This window comes from Leptinotarsa decemlineata, unplaced genomic scaffold, assembly GCF_025532065.1.
Source record: "Leptinotarsa decemlineata unplaced genomic scaffold, Ldec_3_MD MMD2_tig00003681, whole genome shotgun sequence".
Taxonomy (NCBI): domain Eukaryota; kingdom Metazoa; phylum Arthropoda; class Insecta; order Coleoptera; family Chrysomelidae; genus Leptinotarsa; species Leptinotarsa decemlineata.
The window spans coordinates 27,560-40,398 of NW_027412591.1; the positions used below are offsets into that span (position 1 = coordinate 27,560).

The 12,839-nt window shown below is 33.6% G+C and overlaps 1 protein-coding gene across 1 annotated transcript; it reads left to right on the top strand.

Moving 5' to 3' along the window:
* The first annotated feature begins 318 nt into the window (after positions 1-318).
* LOC141483511 (MAU2 chromatid cohesion factor homolog) lies at positions 319-8,711 on the top strand. Its single transcript, XM_074178190.1, has 6 exons — positions 319-333; positions 3,402-3,581; positions 3,632-3,754; positions 6,704-6,832; positions 6,884-6,980; positions 8,587-8,711. Exons 1-6 carry the CDS (start codon positions 319-321, stop codon positions 8,640-8,642), a joined length of 600 nt encoding a protein of 199 aa, XP_074034291.1. The 3' UTR covers positions 8,643-8,711.
* The last annotated feature ends 4,128 nt before the right edge of the window (positions 8,712-12,839 follow it).

The following is a 12,839-nucleotide window of genomic DNA, read 5'->3' on the forward strand; positions in this document are numbered from 1 at the left end:
GTTTTCTTGTTCGAAGTTCATTGTAGAAAACGCTCAGAGCAATGGAAAAAATATGAATAGGTACCAAAAAATTAAAAAAACTCTCGAAAAACTCTACGATACATAGGGAGACGTGAAAGTTGCTATCGTGTTTTTATTCAACTCAGTCAACCAATTTCCAGGGCTGTAATTTAAAAGGGAATAATTCACACAATTATAATCGAATATTACCGAAAAATCCCGAAATATAAAATTGAATTTAATTTCTCAGTATAAAGTGAACGTCTACGATCCAAAAACTACAACAAAAAATACAGGTCCGTATTTAAAAATTCAAAGATGGGTGTGGCCCAAGTCAGATGAAATCCTGTATGAAAGATTCATGGATATATTCTGAGAGTTCACATCAAGTGCCAATAGCAAAATGTGGACAGATTTTCAATATGTTTGCGAATAAAGAAGATATAGGCAAAAAAGTAATTTGGTTTGGGATTTTTGGTTTTTCCTGTATATCTCCAGAACCAAAAGAGCTATATTTGATTTCTTCATATCATTGAATAGGTCTCTAAAATACGCAACTTTGCCATAATTTAACCGACACTCTATCTCTTATCGTTTAAGAGATCCCCATGTACAGAAACGAATTTGCCTGCCTTAGTGCAGGTACTGTAGGTAAATTTGCCCGTATTTGGGTTACATCAGGTAATATCCCTTGAGATAGATTTTCTCTATGTTCACTGTTTCTAGGAATGTGTAGTATATTGAATGTTAGGTCTTGTGTTTTGATTTGTATTTGTTCCTGGATAAGTGAATTATGACTGTTAAATTTATGGATGTTTAAGTTTTCCCAGATGTTACAGTTACAAGTCAATAAAGGAAACCATATGGACATCTGGGATTTCATTATATAGGATTTGATATCATGCCTGGACAAGATTATTTATTGTGAAACCTATTTTACGTGCATTTTATCTAGATCAATAATTTTTTTTTAGAAGGAGGAGGTGAAATCTTCATAGACGCTGTGCCGGATTCTTACCGACTAAAACCTCTCCCCCTATTCTTGGTGCCACGTACCGGGAACCGCTCTCGCATTACTTCAGTACTTGACCCGTGATATATCCAAAGATCGACAAACAAACAAAAAAAAAATAGTAACTAGATACTTCAATTTCTACTTTCCTCTCCTTTGTCTCGATAATTTTCCTCACTACTTTGTATGCACAGTTCCATGAGGTATCTTCTCCTTTGAGATCTTCCATCATATGTTCGATGTTAAATATTTTTTCCGTTTCTCGGTGGTATTCCGAACGCATTTCTGTCCATCTAGGGTATGCAAAAAGCGTGTGCTCCGCACCATCATCTACCTGACACTGAGTGCAGGATGCAGACTCCGATCTTCCTCTGTCGTACATATATTTACCGAAGAAGCCGTGTCCAGAAAGTGCTTGAGTAAGGTAGTCCAAAGTAAGCTTCTCCAAAGGGTCGGTTAACCCAGCTCTCTACGTTTGGAATGAGTTGGTACGTCCATCTACCATAGGGACCACTGTCCCATTTCAGTTGCCACCTACGCATGAGGTTTTCCCTGGCTGCATTTCTTCCCAGACCACTGTAGCGTTCCATTCTCTCCAGCACCTGAATTCTATCGGTGAAACCCCTCCTATAACGCATGCTGCCTCAGCGGATATCGTCTATATGAATTGCACGTTCGAACGTTCATTTTTCTCTGCACCGCTGTTAATTTCTGGACTAGTTTCTTATTTTGCATTGTGGTGTAATAGGATGGCACCGTATAGAGTCTGTGAATGACCTACATTTGACATAATTCGTCTCTTTGAGGCTCTGGGACCTCCGATATTGGGCATCAAGTTTGCTAGCACTGTAGTTGTTTTCTCCGCCTTGAGTACACTTTGTTTTATATGCTCTGCAAAGGCCAGCCTTGCTCAGTCCAATCTGTGTTCCTTCGATATCAAAATTGAGTACCCCTATTTTTCTACGCTTTGTCGGGAGCACGACTTCGGTTTTTTCTGGGGCTAGTTTCAGGCGCCTATTTTTCATCCACTTCGATACTCGTAGTATTGCTCTATTTGCTACATTCATTAGAGATTCTCGTTTCTGGCTGCCACTACTACTGCAACGTCGTCTGCAAACCCTACCAAATCAGTTCCATCGGGTAATTCAATTGAAGCTCATCATGCAGGATGTTCCACAACGTAGGTCCTAGGACTGATCCCTGTGGGACACCGCTATTTATACTGATAGTTTTTGTGTCATCAATGGCTTCCAGTAAAATTTCTAGATATGAGGCTATCATATAAATTAGGTTTTCCTCCACTTCTCTATTTCTAAGGGTCTCCAATATGAATTGCCATGTTGCACACTGTTAAAAGCATTTTTCACATCCAGCGTTATGACTACGCAGAGATTTCGTTGAATTGAAAAAATCTCAAGTAAACATATATAAAAAACATCTGTAATAACCTGTAATCTCAAAATAAATTCCTTGCGAACCTAGGCGTGACTCATTCTGTGACAAGTGTTGAAAGCACTCTGCTTACTTTCCCATTCAGGTTAAATCTCTCAAATGAAAGGCTCTGCTATGGCCTTCAATTGGTGGGGTTATTCTAGCTAAAATGCTATAGCTGTAATCGGGCTACATGCTACATCAGTATAATTAAAATCTTCTAATCCTATATAGTCATGGCATCCAACCCTATGTAGTCTAAACAACGGGTTCTACAGAGTTGCAAAAAAGAAGAATAATCCCGCAGAAGAAAGGATTGATCCAATGAATTTAAAAGGCGTATCACAATTTGAATGGAGTGTTTAACTTTCATTATTTTTTAAAATAGTTATTCAAAACTTGTCCAACAGGTCTAACGAATGATCACTTATGATATTGGCAAATTTAGTTGTAATCGTTTGTCATTATTGAATTTCATGGCATTTTTTATATATTGTTACTGTTTAAAATACTCTGGATCTTTTAGCGTTGGGTTATATAATTTATTTAATAATAATAATGCAATAGGTAGTGATACCAAAACAAGCACTGCTCTCAAACCAGAACTGCAACATTCTTATCAGGAATCACACGTTGAAAGGTAAGACCTCGTTGGGTTGTCGTTCGTTCTTCTGAGGGTTGTCATTCGTAGGGGTCGCGATAGCTGGTTAACGAAAAAAACATATTCTAAACATATTTTTTAAACTCCTCATCTCCAAGACGACAGCTTGATTGGTGAAACGTGCGTCAAGAAAAGTGATGCAGTTCTGGTATTCGGGAGCAGTACTTGTTTTGGAATTCTATGCCAGAGGTGACAGTTCCATCTCTCTACTCAGAAATACTACTCTTAGAATATAATCTTATCAAGTCTGTATGTCTAGGTAATTTGAACAATTAAATTCAAGTGACATTCTTTTAGTGGCTGCTATCTCAAGTGATTAACTCTTTTGATGACGTCAAGTTTGAAGCTGCCAGCGTTTTAGCTGAATTATATGAACAACAGAATCAAATCTCTTTGTCGAAGCCCATACTGCGTAAGGCCATTGAGTTGTCACAACATAATGTTTATTGGCATTGTAGACTGATTTTTCAGTTGGCAGTAAGTATTTTAGTTTTTTGAATATCAGTTCCTGAACCCATTAATTTTAGCAAATTCATGCAACTGAAAAGGATTATACGCTGGCTAGCAGTTTATTAGGAGTTGGAGTAGATTATGCATATATATCTAATGCCTCTTATACCCGAGTTTTGTTTTTATTAAGTAAGGGAATGGTGAGTTTGTTTTGCAGTTATATAGTGCCTTCAATTATCCCTTTTTCAAATTAAATGAAAATTTTCAATAAAAAAATATAAGCATAATCAAAATTCACTTATTTTGTTAAATACTGTCGATACTGTGTTTCAAATATACAGGCTTTTCAGGTTAGTTATCAACATCTTTATCAACACTCACGTGACATTGCTCCGCCGCAGCTTCCCCCTCAACGTTTTTAAATCGCAAAATACCTGTGTGATACTTCATTTGAAAAACGTCATTAAGTAAAATATCTTAAAACTTTAGACAATTTCAAATGTACAATTCTAAATGGTGTCGTTGAGATTCATAGGAAATAAACTCCGAATATTTACGAAACGGATGGAAATATCAAAATTTGTAGCTCCCCTTCACGGCCCCAGCTACCCCTCAACTTTTTTAAATGGCAACATACCACGTGATACATCGTTTGATAGTATAATATCTTAGAATTCCAGCTCATTCCAACAACCAAAAACGCAATGGCTACATAGCTCTCCTTGGAATAAAGCTTTTCACAAATGTGACAGGCAGCTTTGAGAACTTGATAAATTATGTTTTTGCAGGTATGCCTGGCACACACCCAAAAAAATTAAACCTGATTATTTTGTATTGACTTGTGAAATTTTACAATTTTATTCCTTTCAATTCTTTTTGAAGTTGTAAATATTCTTTTTCTGTTACTGTTACTGACTATTTTACCTCATTTCAAATTTGGTCGATGATGAAGACCAATGAGAAGCAAAACCGGCCAGGCCGTTAGAGGGCACTACCGGGCGAGAGTTCAAGACGACAGTTTAACATTCAATGCCTAAGAAATGGATGTTTGATTTTGTCTTTTTTTTTTAGAAATTTTAATTTCGTTTTGTGAGGTTTTGGCATATAAATTATGTGTTAATAACATTCCCCCAACTGCTCAGAACGTCTTTTGTCCGGGAGTAGCTCCGACCACAGAATTCCAAACGATAAATAAATGCTTGTCAAATACCTTATCAGGTGCAAGAAACATTTTACTATGAATGAGTACGAGTTGTGACCTGAAATGAAAAGAAATATTGAATGGACCCAAAAATTAGTTTGGGTCAATAATGGGTAAACAATAAAAATCAGGACAAACCAGTTATCAACCAATGGCGATTTTGGATACTGACAATCGAAACGCCATGAAGTAGTTTGATTCAAAATAATAATTTTTTTTTTTTCTGCACCTGTTTTCATCATGTATTCTTATTTTCTCTAAATTTTTATTGTTTACATGTTATTTTTTTCATTTTTTTTTAATATATACTTATTTGAATAGCTCATCCTAATATGTAAGTGCTGGTGTTGTTAATATTTTCAACATTTTTCAGTTCAAGTTCTCGTATATTAAAAAAATGGTTACACCTATAATATTCACAACCATTTCTGTTAGGACATTTTTTTAATATATACTTATTTGAATAGCTCATCCTAATATGTAAGTGCTGGTGTTGTTAATATTTTCAACATTTTTCAGTTCAAGTTCTCGTATATTAAAAAAATGGTAACACCTATAATATTCACAACCATTTCTGTTAGGACACATAAGAAATCAGCTGTGGGTAGGCTGCAATACTTGTCACATTACTGCTTAATACATTCTACCCTAGTATCACTGGTATTAAAACTCCCTTCTTTAAAATATTACTTAACTCTTTGTTTTATTGGCATGTAAATAACGAAAGAACCAGGAAACTGACCTCACGCCCTTCAGTGCTCTCTTGCGGCAAGAATCTTGCTTTTGCTGGAGGTTACTTTTTCTATGAGATCTTTTCAAATTTGACTTTCAGATGTTTGAAATATATGTATTATTTTGTTGACTTTTCTCTTAATTTTTTGAAACCATTTCAATGGATATGATTTCTGCATTTGTTATTCCATCACGTAACAACTGTGTTTTTTTCTTTCTATATGCTACAATGAAACCTTCTGATATGATTCATTAAATTGGTCAAAGGTTTTAATTGGATTTCATTCTTTTATTCCTCTTCGCACATGAACAGAAAGTGTCACCATGTTAGTGATTCAAGTCATACTTCTGTTTTTCCTTTATTTTCTTGTTTTTACTTGAATCGTTGATCACTTGCAAACAGTAACATTTTGTCATCATTGTATTTTTTTTTTCATTTTCGGCTTTTCCGAAAGTGGCTTGTACTTTGAAGTTCTGAAAATGCAAATCACGAAAATGGCGAAGAAATAATAGCTGTTACAATCATTTTTCTCAGTGCGTTACAAAAATAATTTTAATTAAAACTATCCAGAATTCCATACTGAGAATATTTATCAACATTGTGTCAACTGGAACAAATAACAAAATCCAAATTTTTCTATAACAATTCATGAATAGAATACCTTGTGGACAACTTTTGGTAGCATTACAGTTGACTTAAAATTTAAGTTTGTTATCTCTACCAGTTTTCAGTCAGTTTTAATTGAAAGTATAAAAATAAAATTAACAAAAAAAATGACACTTGAAAATTTACTTTCAATACAGCATCTGATTCAGAAAATTAAATAGGATGCAAAATTATAATGGGGGTAGTTAAATGGAACTGGCCAATACCAGATGAAAATCCATATCAAAACTCACTAATAAGATTTATTTTTTTTTACTTTAAAAAGTTTACAAAACAGCGACACGTGTTTCACTATTTGACAGCTTTCCCAAGCTGAATTCAAAATCTTGCCATTGATATTTACTAATAAGATTTATTTTGATTTTCGATATAAAAGGTTCAAAAAACCGCGACACGCGTTTCGCGATGTATAAGCAGTATTTTGAATCCTGCTGTTAGTAAGTATTCATAATGGGATAAATAGAAGTTCTCAATAAACCAAAAAGTGACTTTTGGCAATTATATATTTGATGTGCTAAGTTTAAAGAACTGAAATGTATGTTTTTTTAGCTCCTCTTAATCGACAAAAAGTTGCAAGAAGTCCAACCTGTATTGAATCAAGCTGGACACGTAATCGAAACGTGGACTGGTGCAGTTTATCAGAAAGAATATCTAAAAGTGTATTTTTTGGTTTTACAGGTACTTGAAACATTCAATAATACTGCCAGCAATGTACTAGCTTACTTTTAGGTGTGTCATTATCTTATGGCAGGACAGGTGAAAAGTGTCAAACCTTGCTTGAAACAGCTTCAGCAGAGTATTCAAACGATTATGGCCACGGATGACGGTAAGTTTACATGTCATACTTTTTTGATCTCTTTTTATCAAATGAGGATACAGAAATCAACTCTTTTATATTGCTTTTTTTATTTTTCATTCGTTAACCCTTAGCCATCCAAGGCGATTCTAGAAGTCAGTAAATGAGAAAATCTAATCGAATGTATAATTCAGTGTTCATATAAAAGTATTTGTTTCGAAAGAAGTTTTTTCTTTCGTGTAATTCAATGTTTATATGAAAGTAGCTGTTTCAGGAGGGCTTTCTTCCAGTTTGTGTCTGAAAGTTGCTTCTTTGCATGATCTACACATCCATGTATAGAGTTACTTATTTTCAAATTGATTACTTCCTTTCTTTGGAAGATTCCCACATTTTTTTGTATCAAAATGGAGTAGTAGAAAGCCAAAAACTTTCTTTCCCAAAAATTAATCACTTCTAAAAATATAACCCCTTCAATTCAGAAACTCAAATAGAAAACAACTGGATATATGATTATATTCATATAGATCAAATATAAATGTTTTAATGTTGTTTGAGGTTAGGAATGTACTTCAAGAATATAATTTCATAAGATTTAGATCAAAACTCCTAAAAATATACAAAATACTGTTTCCACATACCAGAACTGCTATATTCTTCTTGACGCCTTTGCATCATTAGGAGATAAACTAAATAATTTCTCTAACTTCACTTATTTGTATATAACTTTTTCACTTTCGATCATATTATCAATGATTCATTGAAATTATTCGTAAAAATTCCTGCAAAATATAGTATATGAAAGTAAACGTGGGCTTTAGGAATGGGATCTTTGCCACACATTGATATTTCTAGACTTTCGAAAACGCTGAAAAGTCTATTTTTATTTGTTTCAACAATTTTAAACAAAGAATATTTATTGTATAGCCGTTTTTCAAGGCGTGGTGAGCAACACCAGACTTTTCTGTTCTCCGAAATCGGATATGTGTATCGTTTTATTTCTCATTCAAAGCATTATGAGACTATACTAACGGTACAGGTAATAAAGGGATATCTCAAGAAGGCGGTTGTCCCCGTTGGTAAAGAATCTTATATTGATCATAATGTACGCAGCAGATTTTGATTGATATAACGTCTAAAACTCCGAGATGAAGAAATACAACTTTCCGGGGAGGTTAAATACCTGGAGAAGATACCGAAACCAACAACTAGAATAAAAAAAAACAGCATCAGCTTTAGGATGCTGGGAAGACAAAATTACGGAAAAACATAAGGATAGTTAAGTATGGTATGTGTTTTGCATGAAAAAGTCTCTTGAGAAATTGTCAAGAAAGGATGAGTCGACCTTCAACGGGTATGTTTTTATTGAAGCTGATAATATGAGCATAGATGAAGCATATCGAATATCAGTATGTAATGTTGCGAATGATTTGGTACAATCAACTGTAAAACTTTGATAGCAATTTTGAGTTATTTTAGTTTTCGTTGTTTAGCTAGAACTTTAATTCTATGAGAAGCTTTTTGGCTTTTTACTTCTTCATCTTCATACAAAAACTTCTGAAGAAAAAAAGAAAAGCAATCGAGTTCAAAATAAACTCTTTACGAAGATGTGTAGATCATGTTTATATGTTACTTTCAGATACAAATTGGAAGAAAAAGTCGTCCAGAAATAACAACTCAATTAATCACTCCTAAAATATAACCCCTTCAATTCAAATAAGATTCCTCTTGGCTGGGATTTAATCAAACAGGTGAATGAATGTCATTACGATGCCATCGATGACATAAGTAGATCAAACTTATTCCGTGACATTAAAAATCATAATTCATGAATGAATTGTGTGTATTTTCTATAATGTCATCCAATTTGGTACTGAAGAGCCTTAAGGCAAGTGTCTTATGGCGAAACATCGATGTATACCAGTGAGGATGAGGTTCCATGTAAGTGCAATTTGTTACCATTTATTATTCAAAGTAGAACTCATGTGAATGATATCTGATTTTTATTCCACAACGAATGTTTGAAATACAAACTGAGTAGAGAAAAGTATCTTCTGTATAATTCAGTGTTCATATAGAAGTATTTGTTTCCAAAGAATTTTTTTCTTTCGTGTAATTCAATGTTTATATGAAAGTATTTGTTTCAGGAGGGGTTTCTTCCAGTTTGTTTCTGAAAGTTGCTTCTTTGCATGATCTACACATCCATGTATAGAGTTACTTGTTGTCAAATTGATGACTTTCTTCCTTTCTTTGGAAGATTCCCACATTTTTTTGTTTCAAGATGGAGTAGTAGAAAGCCAAAAACTTTCTTTCCCAAAATTTTTTTCATTTAAACAATTGGCTATGCCAAAATGGCATTGGCCGGGAATTGACTAAAATGAAAGGTGGCTACGTGCCCAAATAAAAAATGTCATTGTTTACCTAAATCGTCAATATCAGTTGTAGTTTCCGTTTTCAAATTCTATAAAAAAATGCCGCATGAAAATTACTTTGCCAAACTTTATAAGAATGTGTTGGAATTTGTAAATTTTGATAAGCCCAGAAAAAAGTATGGACAGCGAATGAATGCAGAGGAAGAACAAAATATTTAAAATTCTGTAAGTTTTGAAATATTACAATATAACAGTATATTAATTTCGCTATTTAATGTGAATAATTTACCTCGAGGATCAACTGGGTATTTTGAAAATGAAATGGAACTGCCCAGATTGATAGTATGGTAAACTTTAAATTTGATGTCACTCAAGTCAAAAACTTAGACCGGGTGATGATACTAGACGACTGAAATTTTGTTACTTGCTTTCTAATAAAATTAATGAAGATGATCAATTTTTACTTAAAGTAAAATGGACTGATGCAGTTTTTATGCTGATGGTACTTCAATAGGCACACTGCCCACTATTTGGTGGTAGAAAACCCAGGACAACATGCAGAAGTCAGGCCACGGGGAACTTCTTTTAATGTGTGGGTGGAAATTTGGTGCAATACGAGGATAGTTTAACATCTGAAAGATATATTTTTAGTATCAAACAACATACTAGATCAATTCGAAGATGAGCCTCTTAATATTATAAGGCAGTTGTGGTGGCAAAAAGATGGCGCCCCTTCCCATACTGGAAGATTGGTCACTAGTTTGAATGCAATGTTCCCAAATGAGTGGATTGGAGAACGAGAACCTGTGCAATGTGCTGCTAGAAGTCTAGACCTAAAACCTCTAGATAATTTTCTATGGGGATACCTCAAAAATCGTTTATACCGCGAGATACCAGATGAAATCAAAGCTTAATTTAATTAGAGAAATTGGGCCAATTCCCGCCAGGTTCATTCAACGTTCCATATTAAAATTAGGTTGGCTTAGGGTAAAATACATCGAAGCAGAAGGTTTACAATTTGAACATCTTTTATAAATGAGTGTTGATAGTTTATTATTACATTTTTGTGATTAATGTTCAAAGTTCTTTTTTTTTTGGTTACTCACTTAGTTCTAGTTTGCTTATTGTTTTTTTCAGTGAATATTTATTATTACGAAAAGTCTAATGATTCAACATAGTCTTTGTTTTGTAATAATACAAATAGAAATCTTGAAGGACATGCTCTTTTGGATGTAGAAATGAAAAGTTGCAGTAAGAAATGACGCTTTAATTAGATTTTATTATTTTCTTGCCTTTAAATTCAGTCAGTTACAGGCGAATGTCGCTTTGGCATGGCGAACTGTTTGAATGAAAAAAAAAATTAAGATCGTTATTTTTGACCAACCACCATTTTCAAATAATCGGTTGTGATGTATATCATTGAATTTCGTTTTGAACAGATCTATTGAATACAGGGTATTTCATATAAATACAAAGCTGATTATGGTTTCTGAAGAACGAAATTTCGGATTCATAATCTTAGCGCTATATGTTGTAGAACGAAATAAGTTGCTTTGAGGAAGTGTCTTTTGTTTTTTTCATAGTACTTCAAATAACGCCAGAAAAAATCAAAACGATCGCTCATTTTCGGTTTCTTCAAGATTTCTCCGGTAGTATTCAGAATTTTTCAGATTTCAAAACCTCACTTCGAAGAGTACCAAATTACGTAACTTTGGCTTGGTTTAATCGACCTTGTATCTCTTACGGTTTCCGAGATCCCCGGTAAATAAGTATGATGACATCATAGAGGAAAAATATTTTGAATTCTCATTCTAGGGAAGCAAATCATTTATTATTATGTATCATGTGTATTATTATTATGTGTATAGAAATTAGAGATGCTTCGCTGTAAACTTCTACTTACAGGAATTGTTGGTTTGGGCAGGGTATCTCAACATAAATTAAAGAAAGCTATCTCATGTAGTAAACGTTCCAATAGTCTCAATGAATGTTACTATTCCATAGCCGAGAAAATTACTGAAAATGTCGAAACTTCATCAGATACGCTGCTTCACTTGAATAACAAAAATCATTATTTGAATAATACTAAAAAATCATTTGTATTATAGAAATTTACTTGTTTGAGCTAATGGATGTAATGAAACACAATAAGGTAAATGCTTTGTGAGGCATTGATAATATTTTTTTGAGAATCTTCGAAGTTCTGCTAATATTTGTACTACAGCTATTAGTTCAGTTAATTAATGAATCGTTTCACACATATGTTTTTCCCTTATATAAATATGTACAAATATGGGGATACCTCAGATATTTCGAGTCATCGACTTTTTTCAATTATTACGACGAAAATTACGAAAAAATAATAGAATAATAGAAAAACGGGTTAAAATAAGAATGATGAAATTTCTGGAAAACATAAAATTCTGATTGCTCTCAGTTTAACTTTGATAGAAGACTACAGTAGATACAAGTTTTTCGCTTTCTACTTCTGTCATTAAATAAAAAATGTGGGAAACTTCCATAGAAAGAAACAAACTACAATGAAAACTCTTTATGATGTGTGCATCATAAACAGAAGTTTCTTTCAGATTAAACTGGAAGAAAAAAAACCTTTTGAAACAATGAACATTAAATTTCATGAAAGGAAAAAGTACTGTTCATATGAAAATTAGTTATTTCCGAAAGAACTTTGAGATATTATTAAGTATGCCCAGACTAATATTTTTAAAAACAGCCAGGCCGAACTTTGTGGTTTGATGAACTCAAGAGTGACTAGCATACAGATAAGCACAGACTGGATGCCAAAGCACCCAAAAATCACTAGAAACTAAAAAGCTCATACATTTGTCAAAACGCGGATCATCAATTTTCATATGATCCTGAACTAAAAATATATTTTGGGAAAATTTACATGGGAGAACATACACGGAAAAACCTTTATTAAGTTGCCATTTGAGAAAAATTAGGAATACAAGGGGAAATAGTATAAAATAGTTACTTTTTGGACACTATTTATCAAAAGGACACATATATGCTATATAATAACAAACATATAATCATAGAAAAATGGAGGGCAACGTTCAGTATTTCCCGGATACTTGGAAAAAATCAACAAGTTATAAAGCTTGCAAGGAGGAAAAATGTTAGCTGGATTTTTTTTCTGTTTATGAAATTTTATTAAAACAACGATAAAAATAAAATAAAAACAACAATAAAAATTAATTGGCGCTCGGGGCGACTTCATTGATTCCAGTGGCGCATTTGCTTTTTCAGCTGCAGGAAAACCCGGAAAAACCTGCAGCACCACATCATCTGAAGATCTTGATCCAACAATGTCCTCTCTCTCATAAAACAAAATGTAGGGTGTCTCCAGAGGCTCCAATAAATTCAATGCATCGCCAGAACACTTCGTGACACGACTATCGTCAAACTTAAACCAGTCCGTTTCTTCTTTGACCAAGGCGTAATAATTACCAAATTCAACGCCAGAACCACAGTGATCAATGACTACATGAATATT